A 26252-nucleotide genomic window follows, 5' to 3' on the forward strand; every position below is an offset into this window, starting at 1 on the left:
AAGACGGCACCTGCGGCACATGCGCAGTTGGTATCTCATAATTTCGACATTCTTATCTCAAAATGTCGACTTTATATCCCGTCATTTCTACTTTCTACCTCGTAATTCGTCTTTCTATCTCTCTTGTCTTTCTATCTCCCTTGTAGAAAAAGTAGCGGAGAAAACCCTGAAAATATGCTCATCAAAAGAAAGTGAAAAGTGAAGTGAAATCAGGTATGGTGGCATGATGTGGCGTAATCAACATTGGCCGCATGCACCCATCGATATTTGAACATGGGGAAGGATCTGCTCCTATGAAATGGACAGTGATAACTAAGCAACATCATTGGGACCTCGTTCTCCCCATGAGCCCCCTCCAGCATATACGTAAGACACCCACAGAGAAAAAAGTGAGGAATTGTTCTCTTGTTCTTTTGGCTGTTTCATTTCATTTTGGGTTGAATATTTTTATGACTGTATTTTTTTACATCCTTGGTGTGTTCCGTGTACAGTGTGAGTGACTTTAGGTATCTGGACGTTGACAGAGAATCACCTGTAAGATAATGAGCGTATGTCGTGATCGTGGTATTGTGGCAATCCGGGGATGCATGAGCAAATGCCTTTCGGCTAGCCTTTCTGTACAACAATAGTACAGTCGCTTGTCACTGCACTAATGTGACAGTGGCAATGGTAATTGGTAATGTGTAGCAATTAGTCTGTCTTTTTCCAAACCCGTGACAGCCACCCCTTTCACACTGTAACATCCAACACTTAAGCATGCTTTTTACGCTTGCCGCCCAAATGCAAATGCAGGCGGATGATCTTGTGCGGCATTGTTTCAGCGGCTGAGGTGTCAAGTCAGTCAATGTTGATGTTGCTTTGAGATGAGACCAACAACAACAATATGATCACGTTGCCTTAGGCTCCTGATGTGACAGCTGACAAGTAGTAAGGAGGGTAAACAATGAGTCATGCAGCATGTGGACTGGCGCCTCAATGACACAATATATTGGAAGAAAAATGTTAACAAGCACCAGCTTGCTGATGGATTCGATCTGGTTCCTGAAGGAGTGCATTGGCTAGACAAATAATTAAAACCCGATCGTGTCAATGGGATTCAAGTGGGATGTATGGAGGGAAATCTGATCCAAGATGATATTATATGTCCATGTTTCATGCACAAACATTAGGGCATGGTGGATTTGCACGGTTATCGGAGGGAAGTACTCCATTAGAATACAGAAAAAAAAGAAGGCATATAATGCAGCCTCTGAAAAAGTTGTCTCAAATTTAGTGTGTAGAGAAACAACAAGCCAGAGCTTTTCTTCCAGTCACTCACCCACAAGCTATGATGCCACTTTTAAGATCGCGGTGTCCCCACATACAAGAGGTGGTCTTACACGTACATCGCGGTTCCACGCGGTATGAGCGCTACATTACCAGGAGCGTGGGTGTGGCTTACATTGCCATCTGGTTCGTCGTCGCTATCGTCGTCGCTGACCACAGGCTTGGCCTTGACTCGGCTCTGACGCTTCTTGCCTCGCTCGGCGCTTCGGGCTTCTTTGTTCAGTTTGATCTTCACCCACACCGGCTTTGCTGTGAGGTAGTAAAAATGGACATCAAGATGAAGCAGGAGCCCGTTTTAATCACGGATGGATGTATAACATTTGGGATAATGAATGGACTGGTAGGTAAATATTGATACGAGGATATTTAGGAATATTTAGTCTTGGCGGCAAGGAAGCAGCGCCAGTGTGAGTCCGTCCTTAGGGTGCCACCATTATAATTGTATGACCTTTTGTTTTAATGTAAGGTAGGAAAAATCTAACCTTTCAAATATTTAAGATCCAGCTTTCATCCCGTTTGGATAAAGCAATATAGCCATCCCTCCTTTATCACGGCTAATTGATTCCAGACCGACCACGATAAGTCAATTTCCACAAATTAGGATTCAATAAACGAAATATTTTCATAGTTAGAGCATAGAAACCCTGTTTATGACCTTCTATTAGAGCCCCATAGACATGAAATAACACCCCTATATTCATGTTTACACTATTATTCTTTGTTGACAGCACATTGAGGAGGCTACAGGATCACTGCACACACAGCACATAACAGATGCCCACCACTAGCATAGCAATCAAAACATGTTCAATAAAAGTTAAAGTGACAAAAAAAGTAAAATGTGTCTCTTTCTCATAGACTCACTCTCGTGTATCGTGTATGGTCAACATAACGTCTCACCCTCAGCCTCTGACTCTTCTTCGTCCTCGTCGTCCTCGCTGTCCTCCTCGCTTTCCTCTTCCTTGGCGATCTTCTGCCTGGCGCTCTTGAACACGGACTGCAGGACGATGGAGTCCTCGTAAATCTTTGTGGCAGCGGAAATGGAAAGAAAGAGACGGTCAGTGGTGGATGACTCATTCAAAAGGACGGAAAAAACCTTCAGTCAAAGAAGATCAGTGGTCTGAATAGTCCAGTGACGGATACTGTGTACAATCAGGTGCATGGAAGCACTGTGGACATTCCTCATTTGAATGAGTTCCAATCAATGTGATGATAACCTGAGAGGATACCTGAGTCATTGACTAATCCCAATCACCAATCACACCGCAGAGCCTACTCACTTGGGATCCCTCCAGGTTGAAGGTCTGGGCGTTGTGACAGAGCAGCATCACATCCTTCTCCAGGTCACCCACAGTTCGGTATTTGTGGCTCCTGACGCGTTCCTGTGGTGCAACACAGCTTCGTTGAAGCTTAATTTTGCGCATCATCAACAATCAACATGACGATACGTCTTTCTCTTTTCTGCATTTTCTACGGAGAGAAAAACAGCTAGCATATGGGAGCACATAACGGGACACACCAATTTTGACTATAAAGCCCTAACAAAGAAAAGCCTCCAAAGAAGGTCAACTATTTGTCTGCCGGAGTGACGCAGCGCCTCACGCCACTACCGAGAGGTGGCAAGCCCACTCCAAAACGATGCCATAGTACATGAACCTGGACTGACAATATACGACAACCAAATGATGAACTGTTTTGCTGTATTTTTCCTGTATGCAGAAAAGGGAAAGACGTGTGGTGGATGGGCAAAATTCAAAATAAAGTTTTCTATGAAGCTCGGAGACATTCAAGATCAGCAGTCAGCCATCCGATTGTGAAACCTTCTTAAACCGCCCAGCATACCTTGATCTTCTTGAAGTCCACGGGCTTTCTGATCAGCTCATAGTATTCTGGAAGCTCCTTCCTGGACGGTAGCTGGACAAAGACCTCGCTGAGCTGTCTTCCGGAACTGACGGCAAGACACAAAGAGGCGTGTCAGCAGTAATAGTCCCACCTAGTAGTTGAACAATGCCATCTATTGTTTTTGTCTTACCTACATGTCTTTATTTACAATTTTACATCAACTCACCTTTGTTGACCGCTTGTATTTAATTACCAAATAAAGTACAACACAAGGAACACTTCCCGTCTTTCCCGTTTTTAATGCACACCCCTACACCGAGTTAGCTTGGATTGTATTCTCGTGGCACACCTAATAATGTGCATAAGGTCCGTAAGGCTGCTCTGTGAATGTGAATTGAGCTTAAAAGTGCTAATGTTTCTTTTTACTGCTTCAGTGTTTGAGGTGTGATGCCACTCCTCGCATCAAGCCACCAGGGACCTTCCAGGCTCAGATCCAATTGCTGGTTTGTGTAGAATGGATGGAAACGTGAGCATGAGCGTGTTTCCGCTGATGGCAAAAGGATGGGGACTGTGTGTAGTTGGGGGGGTGGGGTTAGGTTTGGTGAGAAAGGCGATGCAAAGCCCAGGAGAGGAAATTCCAGAAGCTTTTCCTCTGTAGTTAAGCAAGCAGAGGTGCCAGGACTATGATTGAGATGCTCTGAGAGGAAAGAATTTGACTTCTGGAAGTGCAGGTTGTGGTTTTCCTGGAAACGCTCAGAGAGACTCGTGCGTCCACGCAAGCAGATGAACTTGCAGCGTGACTGCACTGCATACACGCTGTCAATGGGGAGCCTTGTGATACAAAGACCAAAGGCCAACACCCCCACGGGGAGATAAAAAAACCCACAATCAGGCATTAAACATTTAAGGTCCGCGATGAATAAAGTTTTTGACAGTACTGACCCGTCCCTGTAGTTGATGACCGTATCGATGATGGTGTTCATTTGCTTGGTGAGTTTCGGAGGGTTGGGGGAGAGCTTCTCAGCCGGCGGGCGTCCTCGTCTCTTCTTGGCCTTGGCGCCCCAGTCCTCCCGGTCTGACGGGTCCTTGTCCTGCCGCCGCTTGCGTTTGCGCTTCTTCAGTCTTATCTCCTCCTCCATCTCCTCCAGGTTGCCATCCTCGATTGCCTGCCATTGCGCAACATAACCAGTTCCTCTGGTGTCTCCAAAAATAGATCGCAGGCACATCGATAGTTTTGACACTTTACCCGCAGCCACTGCTTCTCGGTCAGCGTGTCGCTGTAGTCCACGTCTCGGCGGCAGCGTGACCCTCGGCCAAACATCTTCTCTTCCTCCTCCTCGTACGTGAGGCGCTCCACCTCGGCGTCGTCCTTGATGATCCACGAGGGCAGCTCGTCCTCTTCCATCAGGCGGGGCTTACGTTTGGGGTTCCTGGCATCCTCCCGCCGTCGATCCATGTCGATGCGCTACCAAAATGAAAACAAAATGTCAGCCGGCCGCCTATGATGCAACAACGAGGAGCGAGTGTGTCGAGAACGTGGTGCTTTCTCACCATGTAGAGCTCAAACTCATCTTCGTTGCGAGCGATCATCTGGTTGAGGGTTTCGTCGTCAGGCACTTCGTCTTCCTCCTGCAAACACGCATGGAGAAAATGTGAGCCCCCTTCCCGATTTATTTTTTGTTGCATGTTTCGACGGTAGACACAAAACACGTTTTGATGCTTTTACAATCATAGTTTAATTCCAAATGCGTATAAATGATGAATGAAAGGGATAAATGTTCATCTCAGGTTACTTCTATTTCAGGATGTGGCAGAGATCAACCACCGCCACCAACTTCCTGTTATCAGTCACGTTAAGAATCCTATCTTCAATGAAGGTAAAGGTATCCTTAAATGCTCATTCATCCCTTTCATGCATCATTTATATGGAAGTATGTGTTTCTAGAATATTTCCAGAACTTTCCAAAACTTGGTTTGTGTCAACATTTTTGGCTTTCTGGAAGGGATTCATTGGATTGATTATTTGTTATGTGTAAAAGTGATTTGGAACAAATTAATGCCTCTAACCAAGGTTCCACTGTACAAATGCAGCGTAAACCTGTGGTGGAATAAATAAGCTTGTATTTAAAAACTGTGTGGATACAATGCTAATTCAATGAAAGAATTGAGGGAACCTTGGGAGAACATGCACCTCCTTTTGTCCCGACATGCTGTGCGAGCTCACCTCGTTCTGCTCCTCGTGCTCCAGAATGGCCTGGAGGAAGACGCGGCGCTCTTGGCTGGAGGACTTCTGGTCAAACATGCCGGCCTGGATGACTTTCTGGTCCACGTTGAGCTTGTACTTGGCCGCTGCCAGGATCTTCTCCTCCACGCTGTTGACGGAGCAGAGGCGAAGTACACGCACCTCGTTCTGCTGGCCGATGCGGTGAGCACGGTCCTGAGCCTGGAGGTCCTATGGTCGTCAGCCAGACAGATGAATGATGTACAGTGTGGGATTGAGACGCCACCATCACGTATCCCGCTGGACATGTAATACGGTTATCCTCAAGGTTTTAGCATAATTCGCAAAAAGCGGAGAAACGCTGACCAAAACTGTCAGCGTTCCCGGTCCAAAGGCGGTATCCTTCAACATGTGGAATCAACAGTCATAACGTCAATCTTTATTATGACTTTCAATTTATTCTTGTATTTAATTTTTGTGCGGACCTCCTGCATTGGACGATGCCTTACGTACCTGATGTGGGTTCCAGTCGCTGTCAAAGATGATGACGGTGTCAGCGGCCTGCAGGTTGAGTCCGAGGCCGCCGGCCCGTGTACTGAGCAGGAAAATGAAGTACTGCGACCCCGCCTCGTTAAATTTCTTCAGCAGCAACGCTCGGTCGTCAGACTTGGTGGTTCCTGAAGGAATCAGACAGACGGGGGCTTTGAATGGCCCGCTTTCAAGCGCCAAGCTCAACGTTGTGATTGCAAGGCTTATTGTTTTCAGGAAAGAGTCCCGACTGTCAAGTTGCGACGCGACTCCACTGTGACGGAAGTTGTTTACGGACGTGAATAGGCGCCTGTGAGCGCTCTAATTAAGTCCGGTTGAAAATGTGACAAAATCATTTGTGGACTGCTTCGCAGAGCCATTCAATTACTCAAGCATGCCTCCAATCAATATTCAAACCCAATCTCTTTTGGGTGAAAGTGCTCTCTGGCGAGTATAAAAGCTTTTTATTCAGATTTAATGGCCTTCGTTATTGTGTTGATGCACCTTTATATCCGACCCCTGAATTGATTAGTTGCCTACACCTCAAGCCCATCAGTTCTGGACTTTCAAAGCATTTCTTTTCTGTCGCTAAGCACACTGAAATGGTCATGATCCATCAGTCACACACAAGAAAGGAAATGAGGCATCTCTCAGTAAACAGTAAAGGAGTGCGGACGCTGGAATGGATGGCATCTGCTCATAGAGCATTCAGGTTGGCTGCTTGTTCGACAGACTCGCTGTGGATGTCGCTCCAGCGGATGTTGATGGGATTTCTCCCGACACCTCCGCATGACGGATGACGCTTTGAGTGAAGGATGATGGATGGCTGCGAAAGCGGAGCCGCATCCTTTAATCCCTATTGAAAAATGATCTACTATAAGGCGCGGGTTCTCTGCGTGCTACGCTGCGCTGCCTCAGACTTCAGGCATTGCATTGAAACCAGAGATATTTACTTGGAAAACTTGTACTCCATCTTCCTGTCGGCCTTAATAAAACACTTCTGACACTCGGAGTGGAAATCACAAGATACTTCAAACTTTATTTTGCCAGTGGCAACAATGACAAAGAAAGGATGCAATACTGTATTAACTCTTTCAAGTCTGCCACAATAATTCCAGTGCCCAAGAAACCATCCATTACATGTCTAAACAACCTTCGGCCCATTGCACTCACATCCACCATTATGAAATGCTTCGAGAGGGTGGTTAAGGACCATGTCACCTCCATACATCACTCCACCCGTTCCAATTCGCACACCAGCCAAACCGCTCCACTGAGGACGCCATCTCCACTGCTCTACACCTGAGCCTGGAGCACCTGGAGAAGAAAAACACCCACGTACGGATGCTGTTCCAGGACTTCAGCTCAGCATTCAACACGATCATCCCCCAGGACCTGGTATGCAAGTTGGAGCCGCTGGGCCTCAAGACCTGCCTGTGCAACTGGCTGCTTGACTTCCTCACAGATAGAACCCAGTATGTCACAGTGGGCAACAACCCATCCAGTGTCATCTCCCTGAACACCGGCTCACCCCAGGGATGTGTTCTGAGACCCCTGTTTACCCAAATGACCCATGACTGTCGCCCCAGATACAGCAGCAACCATATCCTGAAATACGTGGACAACACAACAGTTGTGGGCCTCATTCAGGACAACAACAAACTGGCTTACAGGGAGGAAGTGAAACACCTTGTTGACAAAACAAAGGAGATCATCGTCGACTTCAGGAGATCCAGACCCAGCCACACTCCACTCTGCATCAATGACACAGCCGTAGAAGTTGTGAGCGCAACCAAGTACTTGGGGGTGCATATCACAGACAACCTCGACTGGTCACTCCACGCCTCCTCAGCGACTGCACTTCCTGCAGCGGATGAGAAGAGCCTCCCTCTCCCCTCCTATCCTTACCACCTTCTACAGAGGGACCATCGAGAGCCTGCTGACCAGCTGCATCTCCATCTGGTCTGGGAGCTGCAAGGCCTCGGATTGGATGTTACAGCAGAGAGTGGTGAGGACAGCGGAGAAGATCATTGGGACCCTGCTCCCCCCCATTAAGGACATAGCAAACAGCCGCTGCGTATCAAGAGCCCGTCGGATCTACTCTGACCCCACACGATCCCAAAGACGTACTTATGCGTCTCTTATGTTTTTTTTGTTCACAAGAGGCAAAAAGAGGTGATGATGATGACAGTGTAGTTAAGCCAAAAAAATGGCCACAAGACGGCAGAAGTGCATTTTATAAATCCTTCCTAAGGTAGAAAAGGTAGGAACTACCTTTTTTTCTGATGAATCTTTCTTTTACCATTTTTATCTAGCCCTACAAGACAATATTCTGTGTGCCTTAAACGTAAAAAAATGCCGATACTTAGATGGATGTCTTTTGAAAAATAGCTGAGATTGAATTAGTTTAATAATTATTATAATTATTCTGAATTGCATCAATAAAGGATTTTTTTTAATTAGCAGACATGTTATTTACCGCCACAAATAAGTGCAAAGGGTAACTACAATTTGAGAAAAATAAAACAGTTTTCATAGGGCCCCAATTGAATCTCTATTCAGCTGACTGCCAAGTCTCCCACTGTTGAGAAAAAGAGACTCGCAGCAAAATACTATTCGAAAACCCATCATTGACATGAAGAGAGTAAGTTGTAGGAGAATTTTTTTTTCATTAGCTGACAACCCCCTAATTGTCCGCATTAACGACACTTTCCTGTGATAACCCATTAGGTTATCTGTGCATCACCTGTGTACAATTAATCAATGATTAAATTAAAAGATTAAAACTTCTTCTCCTTCATTCCGAAATAGAAGATTTCAACTGTCAGAGCAAAAACGTGCACAAACACCAGGTTGCTGCTGGACTACTCTGTTAAAATGATGCGAACTAACAACACGCTTGAGTCCCCAAAATCATCAGATCCAATTTGTAGCTTGTACAAAAAAAGCCATCAACATACAACAAACACGATACACAAAGTAACCGAGCATACAAACAAATATCTACACGCAATGCCCATGTAAAAAAAAAACAACCATACATTCCTGCCGCAAGGCCCTCTGGGTACTCTTTCTTACTCTCTCATTTTTGCTAGATTGCAAAATATGTCAAGGAGGATGTCAGAGAAGTAAACGAGGAGGAGTTAACATACAGGTACTCTAGATATCCAAATGCTCGTAGTTCATGTTGTTGTTACAGCTGGGCTACCCAGCATGCCTTGCGGGCATTCCGAATTTGCAAACCAGATCAACAGTGACATATGAAAATATTAAAAATATACGTTTTCATTGAGAGGAAAGCCAGGACTGACATGGAAAAAACAAGTGTCTTACCGTCCAGGCGCAAATATTGAAAATTGCGGTAGCCAAAGTAGTCTTCCATGATGGTCATGAGCGAGGTCATCTGGCAGAAGAGCAGAACCCGGTGGTTGGTGGCCTGCAGCTTTGGCAGGATGCGATCCAGAAGCTCAAACTTCCCGGAGGCTCGGTACAGATCTGGCCTGCATTGGGATTACAACCGAACAAGTGTCATCATTTTATGTGCTGTTGTGTTAAAGCATTCATGACAACGCCGAGAGCTTCGTTATTACTGTTGCTGGTGACACAAGTCACCCTGGTCCCCCTCTGCCCTCATGTAGAACCACTTAGTCAAGGGGTGAGAAAAACGTCTGGCTCATTGCCACCACTAGGACGGGCAGCAGCGTATTATTATTTTTAGTTTAATTAGCCCATCCGCTATACATAAGTTCAAAGCCAATTCCCATCACAATGTGGGCCTGAGCATGTGACACTTGGCAGATTAAAAAGTACTAGAAATTAGAACGTTTTTACTGCCTTGAATGAGACGGCGCAGCACCATGCAGAATATTAATAACTAGATCAAACACAATGGAAACGATTTTCTATTCAAAGTGACATGCTATGAATAATTATAAGCTAACCAAGGTAGAAATCATCTGTAATTATCTGTAACGTCATCTTTCCCGATGAAAACGTTAAATTACAGGCAAGGCACGGCAATTTTTGCTTCAATACATATCTAATTTCATGTTGATGCATTTTGCTCAGGAAGGAAAATCATGACTTTTTAGGTGCGACTTACCCGCTGATGATGCCGTTGGGGTATCCCAAATGCTCAGCAAAGGATTCCTACAGCCAAGAATATTCATTAGTGTCAAGCAATCAAAGAGAGGCTGTGGTATCTTAAAAGGGCCCCTAAGGGCCAAAGTGACTTTTGAATGTTTCTCAGCAGCAGACATGAGAAAAATCGATCATCTCTGTCCCTTGTTTGCTCCACTTTTGAGAGAAGAGGCTGAAGATGCGATCTGACACGACATCATCAAGGGCAAACCTCCTTCCTCATGGACATGATACTGAATCTCACCCGCCCTGTGTATACACCTTCCACTTTGGGGACAAGGCAAGCTTAAAATGATGCCTGATCAAAATGTCAAGACCAGTTGAAAGACTGCAAGAATTGAACATGGAAAAGAACATGGTTGAACCCCAGCAATACATGATTGTGCCTCCGACGCACACATTTAAATTGGTGGGAAAATAGTAGAACACGGACCCGCCCAAAATACTTTTTGGCAGATGATCAATCAGCGTGTGCTCACCTCGATGTGCTGGAACATGTACGGGTGGTTGCAGATCTTCTTCAGCTGCATGATGGTGTTCATCAGGGTCTTTGCTCCTCCTTTACCCTGAGACAATGTAAATACAAACACATGAACTACTGAAGCAAAGCAACCGCTCTTTGTGGTGGTAGCGCTTTTCAAAACATGATAGCAACTGTTTGACATAGACGGATGTGGCAGTATGTGCCGTATGGCACGTTTATCTTCGTGTGTGTACAGTGGAACGTCTAAACTCCTCGTCCTGCATGAGAGCAGTGGTTCTCTGAAGAGCTGAGATGCGATGTATCATGCTTTCACTGCCCTTGACAGAGAAACGCCGCTTCCTTTGGACAATATGATTCGCAGAGCTTATGATGTTGGAACAGAAACAAAAATACAGATACAGCCAGGGTCACTGCAGGTCTGTTTTGGTCTGGGCAGGTTTATACCTTCTTGTCTTTCTCCGAGCCGTCTGTCAGCAGGATGCCCTTCTGCATGTGCCGGTAGAGAACTTTCTGGATGGCCGACATGTCACATTTGATGACATACTCCACCTATTCAAAGAGGCCACAACAGTCAAAGCGGAGCACCGAGGCTCTGTTTGCCTTAATAAAAGAATGCGAGCAAATGTAGCTAGAACAATATCAGCAAACACAGCTGGCTCCACTCATGCATCACTGCACAAGTCCTCAGACACATTCACAGCTTCATAGACTCTTCAGAAGCCACATAGCGTCCTATATGGGGCTGTAATAAACTGCTCCCTACAGGCAAGTATGACACCGTGGCGACCCGTTAAAGAGTTTCAGATGTCCGACGTGAGTGAGGAGGAAGGCTGCAGTGAATGTGTGGGACAGCTACAGCTACGTTTGCTGATATTCTTCTAGCTAGGTTTGCTGACAACATTACAGCACAGACACGACTCATGAATTGGAAATCTCTGTAGGTAGTATCGCAAATGCCCGATACATGGTTTATCATGGTTAATTGGTTCCAGACTGTGATAAGTGAATTTCTGTGAAATAGGACAATATTAAGAAACAGAGCCCCCGAGACATGACAAAAACCCCAACGGTCAAGTTTACAATCCTATTATCATCACTTTGCACAGGCTACAGTGTCACTGCAGGGACATTGCGGGTGGCCACTGCTAGCACAGCAAACTACTCTCCAATTTCATTCATTCATTCATTTTGTACCGCTTTTTCCTCACGAGGGTCGCGGGGGGTGCTGGAGCCTATCCCAGCTGTCTTCGGGCGAGAGGTGGGGGTACACCCTGGACTGGTTGCCAGCCAATCACAGACTCTCCAATTTACTTATTTTAAACTTAAAGTGTTTCAAACGGAAAGGAGAACAAGGATAAAGAGGCCAAAAAACTTACCACTTCCGCACAGAATGAGAGAAGAACCCCCCTCCCACTCAATCTCATGTGGGAGTGATAGTATTTGTATTTTAGTTAATTTAGTTACGTCAATTTTTTATGCTTGAAAATGCTCACTTTAGGCCAGAAATAAACACAACTTGCTTAAATACAGTATGCAGTTCTTTCTCATATTCAACCGTAAAACAGCTATCATTAATTCATATTTTATTTTCAAACCGCCATAGACTGAGGGGGCGATGTAGCGAGGGAGGACTGTACAGCAGTCATGTCCTGTGTTGATGCACTTGGCAGTTTGCAGTGCATTTACAACCAAAGCAATGCGACAAGTGTGTGATACTGGAGTCACAAGACAGCGCTCTTGGCGTGTGATTGGATGTTAAGTACTGTTATAAACACACCGCATGTGAACGGGATTCAAATAAAAACAAGTATAAATCCAACAAGACATATATAAACATGTATGGCAGTTTAAATGTGTTCTGCTGAAATTTGTCCTGTATACAGTGGTGAAGTGGCAGAGGACTTCGGGGGAGGCGCTGTAGCTTGGGGGGGGGACAACCAATATATTTTTATAAAATCAGTTTACAGCAGAGCAAACACATTCCTCAGTTGTCGCTAAATGAAAACCTGACATCTCACCTTCTCCGGCAGCTGAGACTCCACCTCTTTCTTCAGGCGGCGCAGCAGGAAGGGGCGGAGCACCTTGTGCAAGCGGCGAATAATCAGGATGGTCTCCTCCTCGTTCAGGTCAACCTAAACACAGAGGGGAGTGTGCCGGTGACGCCACAAGTGAATTGCCTGCAAGGTTCTCCGAAGCTAGCTGCTAGCGTGATGTGCATCTATTATTACTGTGTGTCGCATTTAAAACATCCTTGAGACCGCCAATGTATTTCAGCGTGTATAGTATGGAGCGCTTGGATGCAACACAATGACAATGTGTAGGCTCCGGTGGCACATACCCTCTCCCCCGTCATGGCGAAGGGAGCGTTGAACCACTGCTCAAAGGTGCTGCAGCTCTTAAAGATGGTGGGCAGCAGGAAGTTGAGCAGCGCCCACAGCTCGGGCAGCTTGTTCTGCAGCGGCGTGCCGGTGAGGAGGAGGCGGCGGGGGGCCACGTAATGTGTGTTCAGCACCTGGGTCAGCTTACAGTGATGGTTCTTCATGCGGTGACCCTCGTCGACGATCATGTACTTCCAGCGGATCTGGGAGAAAGAAATCCATTATGTGGTTACTTCCGCACCATTACAAGCTAAAAAGACAGCCAATGCGAGATGCTGTGGTCTTCCTGCTCCATGGCACAGTGTGTGTGTGTTTATATGTGTACATATGTGTATACTGTTGGTATTAGCAGTCTTGCTCTTTTATGTCCATTTTTGCTGCCTTTTTTCTAAATACTTACGATGTCATTAATAATATTAGGACTTTATTCCCTTAACATTTTTACATTATTCCTATAATATTAAGTAACTTCCCCCCCCAACCTTGTTTTATTTGTGTCTTATGTTACCACTTGAAAAAAAAATCTTGGCTATTTCAACCCCTTGCCTCTAAAATGAGTTATTTTTCCTCCTAATATTACATGTCTGTTCTTGTGAAATTAATTTTGTTTTTGTTTTTGTCGTTGGACTTTATGCACATAAAATAATATTTATTTAAAATTTATTCAATTTAAAATATTTTTTCCAACTATTTTAACTTCTTCCTTTAGATGATGACTTTATTCTCATCATACTAAGAGCTCATTCTCGTAGCATTGAATCTTTTTCCTCAAAATAGAACTTTATTTATTCATTTGTTTCTTTCTCATAATTCTTTCCTCGGTTGGCGTGTTGGCCACCTTCCGTCGCATCTTTGTTAGCCGTATTCCTGTTCCTTGGTTTTTCTTCTCCTGCTGGGGCGCATTCCTGTTTCCACCCCCCCATGGTGAGTTTACGCTAGCCCCAGCCGTGCCTCCTGGGCCTACTTTGTTCTTGCTACTTTTCAGTATCGTTTCTCTCCATGTGACTTTACTGAACCTTCCTGCCACCGTGCCTCTTCCCCCCCGACCTGCCCATAACTGAACGTGACACGATAAAGGACGATCTACGCATTTATGGTATTTCCATTGCCTCCTTTGGGGTAAAAAAAATATTTTGATATTCTAACAGGCATCCTCAAGGGTTTGACTGTAGACTTAAAATGTATGAGATGGGAAAGAAGAGAGGATTAAAGACGTCGGGGAAACATATCTCACCTTGGCCAGTATATGCTTGTCCTTGATGATGTATTCATACGTCGTCAGCAAAACGTTGAATTTTCCGCTTCGGAGCTGTGGCACTAGTCCACGTCTCAAGGCAGGGGTTCCCTTGTGAAGGAGAAAAGCCAAGATGTTGTTTTTTTATTTTGTTTTTTTTTTTTTTTTTTTTTAAATGGAGGGGGGGTCCTGGATTTGCTTTTTACCTTGTATGCAATTTTGACCACGGATGGTGCCCACTTGTCAAGTTCATACACCCAGTTGGACAAAGTCCTGAAAGTGAAAAAAAATTATCTCAATAACCTTGAGGGAGAAAACACAGAGAGGCAGACAGGAAAAAGCCCATTTAGAAATCTACCACCACGTACTAAGCACTAACGGGCTTCGAAAGAGTCCTGTTGACTTTCCATGGAGTGTGGTCCCCTTTTTCCTTTACAACAGTGACTTTTTAATGGTGAGCCAACGGTAGAGCCTGTTGACAAGCAGGCTTCGCTACACATCTTATAATGCAGCCTGGAGCTCTGACAACTATCCGCTAGTCAGCTCCAGACGTATGTGTTATAAGTTTGATCATTTTTGTTATTTTTCAGCACACGACAAGCATTTCTTCTGTTAATCGTTACTGCAGCAAAATAATCTTGTCTTAACATTGGCTTTATTTTTCCCATTTTGCTTGTTTTTTTTTTTTGTGTGTGGGGGGGGGGGGTGTTCTCCAATTCTACAATGTGACGTGGGCTGCGCTTTGGACGCCCCTGGTATTAAAAAGTGGATACTTGTACTCGAGTGGGGACAAAGACAGCTCATTAGCCTTAAAGCTACAGACACACAAAATGGCGTGGTCCCTGTCGGGCAGCAAGGGCCACATCGTGAAAAAAATGAAAGGATGAAACTTTGATGCTTTGCTCATTTATGCCGAGAAGTTATATATGTTTCAGGAAAAAAATGCATCTCAGCTTTGATACAAGTGAAAAACTGCATTATTGGTGTCAGTTAGTTCTATGTTTGTTATTTTTGTAATGTTATGACTTTCCATAATATTATAACTTACCCCCAATCCAATTTTGTTTCTCATAATATTACGACTTTTTCCTTCATATTTCCACTCTATGCTACTAAAAGGACATTTTTATCCTCATATCCACAAGTACAATTGTGGCTTTTTTCTCAAATAATTTTCTCTTTGAAGTTTGACTTTATTTACATGATATTACAGCCCATTTTCTCCTTAAATAATCTTCGGGTTTTTTTTCAATGGATGAGATGGCCCTTTATTGATCTTGTCACTTATACAGAAGTACAAGCAAAATTGTGCAATCGTCCATCCATAGCTTTCTGTGCTGGCGATGGTGTGTAGCTGCTCTATAGGAGTCCACAACGAGCATAATAGGCCCCCATTAAAATTGGTGAAAAATACTATAATAAGATTACTGTTAAGCTTCACTGCCAAAACAGCAATGAAAACAGATAAGGACTCACTCATCTAACACTCATCCTTCAGCACCAGCAGCTGCCAATTGACTCCAGAATGACATCCTAATTGGAAGTAAAATGATGAATTCCACCAGAGAATCCGAGCCTGGCTGTATGAACTTGGAGAGTGACGCATGCATCAACAGCAGGTGTTGAGCTGGAGGCTTGTCTATGTGAAGGGATTGAAGGTGGGAGAAAAGGAGCGTTTCATGAATTAATTAGGAAGAAAGGCTGAGGAGGAGCCCACACTGTGACTCCTCATCATCATTTACTGTACGGCTTCACCTTAGCAGAGATTTGCATGCTGGCTCCCCGGCTGCATTTTTCTGCTCAGGAGCTTTTTTGCACATTGAATACCAGTCATCTTATATATGCCCTACAAAGATATATATATATATATATATATACATATACATAGAGAGAGAGAAATAAAAACTACAAATGAGAAAGACATGACAAATTGATTTTGATAGCTGCGATGCTGACGGTATCAGCATATTAACGGAAAATAAAAATTACAAGAATTTTTTTATGACCAAGTACAAATAGTTAGAAAATAATATAATTGTATTGTAATATTATTTTAGTAGCACAGAGTTGAAATAGGAAAAAAATATATTTAAGTCATATTATTCTGCCGATGCTATAAGAACTATAAAGCTTTGTGTGCTGGTTATCGCGTGTAGCTGCTCTATAGGAGTCCACAACTCAATACAAAGGGAAGACAAATGAGCATAGCATTGTGTGTAGGTCCCCTTAAAGAAGAAACAGCAAGAAAGAGCCAAGATCCAAGTTGATTCTAATGATGGGCTTTTTCACCTATGTCACAAAGATGAGATGGCCCTTGCATCCTTTTAGTTTCAGTAGTGCTCTCGCTGGAAAAAGTTTGGACAGCCCCATAAAAAGTCACTTATGCATAAAAGCAGAGCTTTTCATGAAGGGCTACTTTGTGGATATGCATGCTTGAATGTTGATCGATTGGAAAAAATTATCCATTTATTTCCTCTAATGGCCACTACTGCTTAGTGCATCCGAGTGCATCCGAGTCCCCCGTGTTCCACATTTGGAGTGCTTCTATCACTTTAACTTGAACAGTCCAGGCCTGTACCACGCAGAACACTGTTCACATCACTTAACTGTACAAAAAAAACAAAGCGGCAGCAGGATAAAAGCCATACGAAGAAGAGGTACTGACGAGAGAGGGACGATGATGAGATAGGGACCGTTGAGCCTCTTGTGCTCCATCAGGTAGGTGATGAGAGCGATGGTTTGGATGGTCTTGCCCAGGCCCATCTCATCAGCCAGGATGCCGTTTAAGTTGTTGTTGTACAGGGACACCATCCACTCCAGACCCTGGATCTAAACAGCATGGAGGGGGTGGGTAAGGTTAAAATGTCCAAACGCCACCGTGTTGTTTCCCGGAGGCCGTGCTGAACATGTGTCAAGCGTGTCAAAGAAACAAAACAATTCCAGCGGCGTTCCAAAGGAGAGGTAATCTGAATCGCAAATTCAAGCAAATCTCTTCTCACTCCCAGATGACAGGCATGCATAATGAATAAATAATGTAGCTTAGCATATTTTACAATGCAACGACAAATGACTTCAACATGAAAGAATGAAAGGTAGTGTCAGTGTGTCACCCCGGCCTCTGTGGATGCAAATTATCTGAAAGAAGTTTATTGGAGCTGCAACAGAAAATAACTTTTATCTCCTCGCCACTTTGGCATTTCATGCTGAAAGTAACCCACGGGTGGTCACATAATGAGGTGCGCAAGGCGGCATGCAGCCCCCTCTGAGACAATGAGCAGATAATGGGAGGAACAGTAAAGGCCAGAGCACAATGTCATCACAGTGGGACCGGCAACCCATGACAAAGTACATGTTGCTTGCCTGACAGCCTGGATTAATATATTCAAAAATGAGGGTTAAAATTAAGAAAACCTGGTGATGAAGCCATATGATGGTGTCAGTAACTATTGTCATATGGATTTTTTTTTTTTGTGGTCACACGTCTGAAAGGTTTGCACAGTGTGCTTCCCATCCAATTAACGTGAGGGTGGAAAGGAGCTCCCCGCCTATCTAAGTGAAAGTCTGGCACACCATAAATCACACACAGACTAAATAAAAATGGGAACAGCCCCTCTCCCGCAAGGTCCATTTCCATCTCAAACAACAAGCTTCACACCCACATTGGCTGCGGTCTGGTAAGATGATGACATCGCACGATGGCGAGCAAAGAAGCAGCTGTCAGTCAGAACGCACGGCATTCTCCTGAGTCCCACGGATAGTGATATTTGACACTATTTCCACACAACTTTACACTCTGGTATGTCAAGGAGTGCTCCGCGTAGGCGGCCTTACTTAAGGATCAACCTGGCGTGTCCAGGCTCTTGACTTCTAGGGGTGGGCCAGTGAAAGAGAAGGATTTCGTCACACTGATAAATCCGCATCAGTAAAAATGGCACTCCGCGTACCCTGATGGCAGTGATGCGGTAGTAATAATGTCATGATATTTGATTAGGACATGTCAACAGCTACTTAGTTTGAGGCCTGGAATTGCAAGCACTTCCACGGTGTTAACAGGCCTGTCAGCTGCCAATGCAAACTCCTGATGAGGGTGACGCTGGAGTTACAGTCACAAATGGGTTTGAAGCCACCCCACACTCCATAGGGGGCTGAGGTGTTTTTTTTTAATCATAAGAACATGTGACGAGTGCTAGGGAAAAGTGTTATTATCATTAGCTGCTGCCACAGGGAAATATGATTTTTTTTTTCATGCAGCGATGCGACGCAAAGGATGTGTGCGTTGCTCCCAGCTGATGTGCCAGAATTCATTAGATTGGATTAGAAAGAACTTCACTGACGACCCCCAGGGTGTGTGCATTGAGGGAAACCAAGGGGAGGTTCATTAAAGATGATATTGTTCTTTGGTGTTCTTTGTGTGCTGTACTTGTGATTGGCAGGTGACTGTCCAGCAGGGAGGGACTCCACCCTCGTAAACAGGATATGAGTGCTGCAAACTGGATGACCGTGGGATGCAGGTCGGCATATTATTCATTCGCTGCTCACTAGAGGAGCGTACCTGGTACTGTTTGAGCGTGCCGTTGATCAGAAGGGACGACTGCTTCTCTACCCTCTCGATAACAGCGTGGGCCACACCGTAGTAAGACTGGGAGCTGGTTTGGCCCGTCGGGACGCTGTACTCATCGTCCACATCCTGCTTGGCTGACCTGAAGGTGGGAGTGGGACTTTTATGACAGTATACCAATAGAAGTGACACTTGAATATACTTTTCCACTTCACTCTTCACTCTCCAGCTTGTATAGGAGCATAGATCTACTATCCAGTCAACCCAACCGCAGCACTGGTGCAGCCCCAGACTGTGAAGCTTAACTAGAGGCAGGGCAATATTTTTCGACTCACGTGATGCCAGCTTATAAAGATAACGCTGTGTGTGTAAATCTATTCTCTTACACAAGCTGTAAATTGACTACTCTCGGGTATGTCTTGTGTTGGCTAAAATCTATGGCTTGCACTCCCGTATGCCAGATACTGTATCCAGTACCAATGTGCAAACTGTGTGTTCAAAGAGACTGAAGGGAAGCGATACAGTACTCGATAATGTGCTTGGCAGCAGTCACACATCCTCCCTCCTCGTTGGGATCGATTGCGGTCTTCTCCTCGCTTTCTGCCTTTGCCCCCTCTTCTTCTTCCTTAAAAAGGTTTGATGACACACAGGTGCAATATTTTATAGAATCAGCACTAATGAGAGAATAAATCAGTGAGATGAGAGAATAAGTCGTTAAGTGTGGACAGCTGCAGCCCCCTAGTGGACTACAGAGAGATTTAAGGTGATGATAATAGCAGGGCTGCAAAGTACACCAATATGGGCATACCTCCTCCTCAAATTCGGAGCCGCTCTCCTCGCTGTCGGACCGAGGCGCCACCTCGTACCTGCATCCAGGAAAAAGAGACAATTATTTACCATATTATGTTCTTTTTTGCTTTTTTCAAGCATCATATGTTGCCTCCTCACCCGGGGTTCATCTCAAGCCACGCCTCCAGCTGGCTGGACTTGGGAGCATCTGTTCCCTGTAAAACTTTCCCCGTCTCCGTCTGAATGACTTTGACGGGCAGCTCACTCATCTGGCTGCTCTCGTCCATGGGCTGCAAACGTAGCACAAGGAGAAAGACCTTACGTAAGACAACCGAGGGTGTTGCTCCACTTGAGACAAACTGTCATGTGGAGAGACAATTTTTTGTCCCTGTGAGCTGTCTCCTCTTTTATATATTTGCAGGTCTAGATTGCCATCTGAGCAGCCCATTCGATGTATTTGTTTCACCAAAATCAATCCATTATTACGTTGCCTCCCTTTCTCTGATATCAGTCGCTAATTTAGATGAATTCTGCACATAAGTGTCCATCGACTTTTTGTCGCTTTCACGGCTGCAAACAATAAAAACGGAGACAACAATCCAAGCTGGAGGTGGAAGCTTGATCATAAAAAAGTGTGCCTGGGTGAAATGACAACAATTATATGGACAATGGCCAACACTGCAGTCTGGACAACAATTTGGATGAAGACACAAGTCATTTCTTCATCCTCGCCATGCGTACTCTGCATCCCAAAGAATAAATCCAGATAATAAACCTGTTATCAGGCTCCTTGCTGGGTCTCCACAGACTAGGCCAAAGACAAACAGCTGCTAATACATTAAAAAGTTTTGTAAAATTGCTCATCAAGGAGAAGGCCAAAGTATTTGCAGGTCAAAGCAAAAAAACTGCTTACACACACACACTACATCAACGTTTACTGCTTGCAGGATCTTACTATTATTTTAATGTGCACCCTAAATGCACAAAACTGTAGGCGGATGCAGACGATAGCTATTGTTCATTTGTAATGTGAAAAATCATTACATAAAACAAGTTGGGTTTTTTTGTTCTTGAATGATTTGGAGTACATGAGACAGCAGAAAGGAAAACATGGCTCTCTTTGGCCAAAGTACATTTACCACCAATTACACAAGACAGCAGCAACAGAACCGATGTTGTAATAGCAGTACGGACCAGCAAGAAAAGCCCTCACTAGTTTATTGTATCGCCGCAGCCTTGGCAGTAATGCGGTCGCTGTACCGGACCGTCGTGGTGAAAAGAGAGCTGAGCCGGAAGGCAAAGCTTTCAATTTACCGGTGGATCTACGTTCCCACCCTCACCTATGGTCATGAGCTTTGGGTCATGACCGAAAGAATGAGATTGCGGATACAGGCGGCTGAAATGAGTTTCCTCCGTAGGGTAGCTGGACTCACCCTAAGAGATAGGGTGAGGAGCTCAGCCATCCGGGAGGGGCTCAGAGTAGAGCCGCTTCTCCTTCACATCGAGAGGAGTCAGTTGAGGTGGCTCGGGCATCTAGTCCGGATGCCTCCCGGACGCCTCCCTGGTGAGGTGTTCCGGGCATGCCCAGCCGGGAAAAGGCCCCGGGGCAGACCTAGGACACGCTGGAGGGATTATGTCTCACAGCTGGCCCGGGAACGCCTTGGTGTCCTCCCGGTGGAGCTGGAGGAGGTGGCCGGGGACCGGGAAGTCTGGGCTTTCCTACTGAGACAGCTGCCCCCGCGATCCGGACCCGGATAGGCGGAGGAAAATGGATGGATGGAGTTTATTGTAAACGATAGTGGGCACGTGTAACACACAACTTTCACACAGACAGCTGAGTAATGCAACCAACATTTTAAAGCGCACGCAGAGGTAGAAAAGGCTGCTGGATGCTGACCCCTCATGATATGCAGCGGCTGCCATCGTTTATAAAGTTTTTGAGTTGATAAAAACAAGATCAGGTGGTGGCTGATGATGCCATTGTTTTCGACCCAGCGTTAATCAGAGGCCCTGGCACTCATTTGCTTGTGTGTGGCAAAGTGACTTACTTCTCCATCAGGTCCAATCGCACTGGTTCCTTCGCCGCCTTCTCCGTCCACCCTCTAGACACACAAACGCATCATGAGCAACCACAGCAGACTGTGATCACCATGCTATGTTTTCATGTCTCGAGGAATGCTTCCTTCCTTCCAAGGGAAACAATGATAGAGACGGCATGCAGCCCACCTTCTTCTTCTTCTTCCTCCTCTTCTTCTCCTTGGCCGCCTGCGCTGCTTTGTGTTCGTACACGAGAGAGGTTAGGTTGGCCACGTACTCATCCGTCTGCTGCAGCAAGTACGCCAGGCGCTTGTCCTTCTTTTGGTCAATGAGTTTACGGTAACCCTCCTCGTCTTCGGCCTGGGTTTGGGGGATTTCAACAGAAGGCATATGAGCTGCGGAAAAGGCTTACAATATTAGGTGTGGCTTGATGATCACGCAGGCCCAGAAGCCATCCCAGTGAGAGCAGACATTCAAAGTTTTATTACGGTATTATTTTGTCCATGAAACATTTAGCACTCGTACTACATGCTAGCGCTATGAAAATGCCTTAGTGTTTCCCCATAGCTGCATCTGCCTAGCACCCGGCAACGCTACTCTGGCTGCGGGGAGTCGTAGTAACAATTAGTCATCGGCAGCAGCTCTCACCAAGTCTACCATGATTAGTGGTAGCAAACGCTGCTGTAGACATAAAAAGCGGTTGTTGCCATGGGCGCTGTGAAATCAATCCACCCAGTAAGGAAGTTCTGGTAATATTTAAAATGCCCAAGATACTGCAAAATACTTTAAATATTATATTAATGTTATCATGACTGTGCTTGCTGCTACATGGTCAGAGCATGTATATAGAGCCATAAAATGTCACTGGAGGTGTTTAGGTGGAGGGCTTTATAGGCACAACAGGTGAATTCCATTGCATTGCATTGCATTGCGTTATTAGCTGCCTAATGCTAGAAGCTCTTCAATATTTGGAACACACAGCAAAGAGAAAGACATGTGTCCATGTTTCACATAAGAACTGTGGATGACGGGCACAGATTGACAAAGTGCAGTCCTGTATTAAATCTGGTGGTCATTTTATGGTGGGGGATGGATCTTAGGACATCCCTGAAGTAAGGTGAATGTGTTGTATTACGGTATATATTTGGTGTAGAGGTTGTTACCATTAGCCTCCTCATTCTCTCCTTCTCGATCCTTTCAGTCTCCTTTTTCTGCTCCCTCTCCGTGTTGGTGTGCCAGGTCGCAATGGCTCGAGTGAGCTTCTGCATTTTTCCGGACACGGAGCGGTGGTACTCCTTGAAGTCTTTAGCATGCTGAAGAATACTGTTGAGGTATTCCTGGGGAGTAAAAACGCAAACATTTAGCCAGTGCAGAGAGAGACACAAGTGCACATTGGTGTTAACAGGAGACGTATTGAACCTGGTGCTTCTGCCGTCGTTTCTTCTCCTGCTCCAGCTTCTGCTGCTTCTCCAACTTCTCTGTCATGCGCGCCTCCCTCAGCGTTTGTCGCTTGCTGCGTCGGTAGGCCTTGGAGTTGAGGGCCGTCTCCAGGGTGGTGTCCCGCCTCATGCACGCCACCACGTCCTGCCTCAGCTGGAGGAGGAGGGATGACAGCTCACATGTTGAATTTCATGTTTTAGATATTTATATATACGTATATAAAAAATGAACATGAGAGGGAACAAAATGTTGTTTACCTGCCGTTGGAAGTTGAGGAGGCGCAGTGCCTTGAGCTCCACCGTGGCCTTGGTCCTCAGGTCAGGCGGCAGGGAGCCCGGCAGGCTCTCCAGTTCTTGGATGCGATGTGCAATCCGAGCCTGCAGCCTAATGGGAGTGAATAATCATACTAATTCATCAAGAGATTCAGCAGCTAAAAATGGCAATCTTCTGCCTTGCCTTGCAATCAGTACCTGTATTCCCTCTCCTGCAGGATGCCCACCGGGTCCAGGCCCTGGGGCTTCTGGATGGGCGTGACACGGTTCTGCTTCTGCTGCATCTGCAGCATGGGGGACACCTGCTGGCCCGCCGGCTGAGGGGTCATCGAGCCACCAGGCAGGGGCACGGACGGAATGGCGGGGGCAGGTGGAGGTGCGGGTGAGGGCCGACCGCTGGCAACCGGGGCGAGGTGCTTGGAGGCACTGGCTGGAGTCTCACCACCTTGGCCTGGAGAAGCAGAAGCTTTAGTGTTGGTGGTGGTGATGATGATGCAATGTCAGGATACCATTGTATGTATGAACATAACCCAAGGGGTGGATTAAATAAAATACTATGATTCATTGTAAAAAAAATAAAAAAAAAAGCCAAAGATGATTTTAAAAAATCAGCTACGGTTTGCAAAGCTTGCAGTGGAGTTACATCATTTCATTTCAAAAGGTGTGGACTGCAGTTTGTTGTCAAACACAGTTCCATCAGTAACATCCTTTTCAGTCATGGTGGGAAAATGGCAAAGCGTGGAAAAGATGTGTGGATACTTGCAACAGTATGTAATACAGGGCCGTCTCAACCTTTCCCTGGATGCAGGTTTTGTACATTCAAGATGTTAACACGAGGGGGTTAACACGAGGGGTCTCCTGATACATTTTAACTTCCAATTCAATGCCGACTTTAATTAATTTCTGCTAAACTGTGATGTTCAAACCGTGATGTAGTGAGGGACTACTATTTACTACACTATAATACATACTGTCAGGCCAAGTTTTGGGTCCGGCACTTTGACTGTGACCTTGCAGGGCTGGAGTGGGGCAAGGGCTTGACTGGGCTCCACCCAAAGATGCCATGGGCATGCCTTTAAACGAGAATAAGTTCAGAATGTTAACTCTGTGTGGTAAGTTGTCAATTAGTGTGCTCATGTAACTAAAAAACCACATATTACATGTTGGGAGCAATACTTGATGCTTTACTGCAGTAAGAAACACACAATAACGAATCTTCATACCTTGAGACCTGCTGTAAGGACTTCCGCTCGGCCCCTGTTGTTGCTGCTGCGGCTGCATCGGGGGTAGGCTCCTCTTCCCCTGAACAGCCAGCTGAAGGTTTTCAGGCAGTGGCTGCCCACGAGTCAGGATCTTGTAGGCCAGTATTTGTGCTCTGAGCTGCTGCAGCTGGGCCGGACTAAAAGTGGATGGTCCTCTGCCGTGCTGGCCCATGCCGGACATGCTGGGAAGGCCGCCGCCCCCTTGGGGATCCATGGGCATCATGGGGCTCTGCTGGGAGGGAGGCATGTGGGGCGGCGTGGGTCCTCCACCCCCGGACATAGGGCTGGAGGCGTGCTCATGCACCCCCATGGGCGACGGATGGGGGGACATGTACCCTAAGGCAAAGAAAAGAAACCACAAAATCCCTTTAAGTGCACCCACAACATATAGTTGACATAAAGAGGGGTTAAGTATACCCTGGCTATGCTGATCCATGGGACTCTGAGGGGGGCCCATGCCACTGTGAAGGGACCTCATGCCCACACCTTTCATGCTACCAAAGTGCATCACGTCTGCCATGGCCTTGTCGCTCATTCCCTCCATGGGCTGAAAACAAAACATCCATGTTATACTTCACTTTACAGAGCTTGCTAAAAAGTAGGCTTCACTATACATATTAATCACTTTTAGTGGGCTATTTTGGGAACCTATCACCCGCGAGAAAAGAGGGAACACGCACACGTAAAAAATTCACAAAAGCACTTCTTGGACACACTGCAAAGAAGCGTGGACAAACACAGCTCATTAGTATTAAAACTACAGTGCTATGGAACATAGCAGATTTGGCAGATATGGCAAAAGAAGAAAAGTGTGATGACCACAGACCAAGAAATTAAACTTCTGTCTACATCATCATCAAAGACATTTGGAAGTACACATTTTTTTCAGTAAGTAATAAACAAGGTTAACTAATTCTTGTATAACAGTTAGTCCTTATGTCTCGTGAAAATTCTACAGACAATTGATTGTTTTGAAATTGTATTATACCCTGCTTAACTTCTTACTCCACTTCACTATTGTCCAGAAATGTTATTTCCGTGTTTACCTTGTGCATAGAATACATAACATCTTGGGAGAAGTCGCCCTGCGCCTGTCCCTGCATGCCGTGGGCAGCGTTGGGCGTTCCGGGCCCGGGGCTGGGTCCCATCATACTGTGAACGGAGCCAGGCGAGGGGTCCGGTCCGGGGCTGGGGCCCAGGATGGGGCCCGGTGAAAGGCCCGCCCCTGGGGAAGGGCCAGGATGGGACATACCACTTGTGGTGTCCGAAGGGGTGGACATCTACCGAATGCTGGGAAGTTGGCGGAAGACAAAAGAAGAAATGGGTGGAATGTTAGTGGTGTTCATTCCCGTCCCCAGAAACACGCAAAATGTTAACTCTACATTGTCCATAGGTGGCATGGCTCCAGCTCACCCAGGAAGTTGAGAGTTTAATAATAGTGTGACCTGTATAAATTATTGTTGTGAGCTCACTGCATTTTACAGCAGCTTTTATCATTTGGAAATATAGCAGTGTAATAGAATAGAATAAACTATATCCATATCCTACATATTCTAGCTTAGCCCCATTTTATACAACGAGTATGCGGTTATCCTGTTGGTATAGCTGGGGTTAGTGAACAGCCGTAATGACATATCAATCAGTGCTGTCCACATTCCAGTCGGTGCTTCAAAACAGATTCCTGGATACAGTGTAGATTTTGTTAAACAACATTTATTATATGTTATTTCGCTGCACCGTT

At 45.6% G+C, this 26252-nt stretch overlaps 1 protein-coding gene across 1 annotated transcript in view; it reads right to left on the reverse strand.

Moving 5' to 3' along the window:
* smarca2 (SWI/SNF related BAF chromatin remodeling complex subunit ATPase 2) overlaps positions 1-26252 on the reverse strand; it is a 31902-nt gene that overhangs the window by 5069 nt on the left and 581 nt on the right. The window contains exons 2-33 of the mRNA XM_058070369.2: positions 25558-25801; positions 24929-25058; positions 24473-24847; positions 24221-24322; positions 23448-23700; positions 23235-23361; positions 22957-23130; positions 22701-22874; positions 21727-21897; positions 21549-21602; positions 19660-19790; positions 19520-19577; positions 19239-19336; positions 18706-18853; positions 16819-16982; positions 14360-14426; positions 14154-14264; positions 12880-13122; positions 12560-12673; positions 10986-11090; positions 10537-10623; positions 10020-10066; positions 9251-9417; positions 5903-6066; positions 5393-5620; positions 4720-4797; positions 4415-4633; positions 4111-4334; positions 3169-3274; positions 2607-2708; positions 2227-2350; positions 1442-1575 (exon numbers count right to left, since the gene is read on the reverse strand). Of these exons, the coding sequence (XP_057926352.2) occupies positions 1442-1575; positions 2227-2350; positions 2607-2708; positions 3169-3274; positions 4111-4334; positions 4415-4633; positions 4720-4797; positions 5393-5620; positions 5903-6066; positions 9251-9417; positions 10020-10066; positions 10537-10623; positions 10986-11090; positions 12560-12673; positions 12880-13122; positions 14154-14264; positions 14360-14426; positions 16819-16982; positions 18706-18853; positions 19239-19336; positions 19520-19577; positions 19660-19790; positions 21549-21602; positions 21727-21897; positions 22701-22874; positions 22957-23130; positions 23235-23361; positions 23448-23700; positions 24221-24322; positions 24473-24847; positions 24929-25058; positions 25558-25791 (4713 nt within the window). The 5' untranslated portion in view covers positions 25792-25801. The remainder of the gene's footprint in view (positions 1-1441; positions 1576-2226; positions 2351-2606; positions 2709-3168; positions 3275-4110; positions 4335-4414; positions 4634-4719; positions 4798-5392; positions 5621-5902; positions 6067-9250; positions 9418-10019; positions 10067-10536; positions 10624-10985; positions 11091-12559; positions 12674-12879; positions 13123-14153; positions 14265-14359; positions 14427-16818; positions 16983-18705; positions 18854-19238; positions 19337-19519; positions 19578-19659; positions 19791-21548; positions 21603-21726; positions 21898-22700; positions 22875-22956; positions 23131-23234; positions 23362-23447; positions 23701-24220; positions 24323-24472; positions 24848-24928; positions 25059-25557; positions 25802-26252) is intronic.

Source organism: Doryrhamphus excisus, linkage group LG3 (genome assembly GCF_037039965.1).
Source record: "Doryrhamphus excisus strain RoL-2023G ecotype Guam linkage group LG3, RoL_Dexc_Guam_v1.1, whole genome shotgun sequence".
NCBI lineage: Eukaryota > Metazoa > Chordata > Actinopteri > Syngnathiformes > Syngnathidae > Doryrhamphus > Doryrhamphus excisus.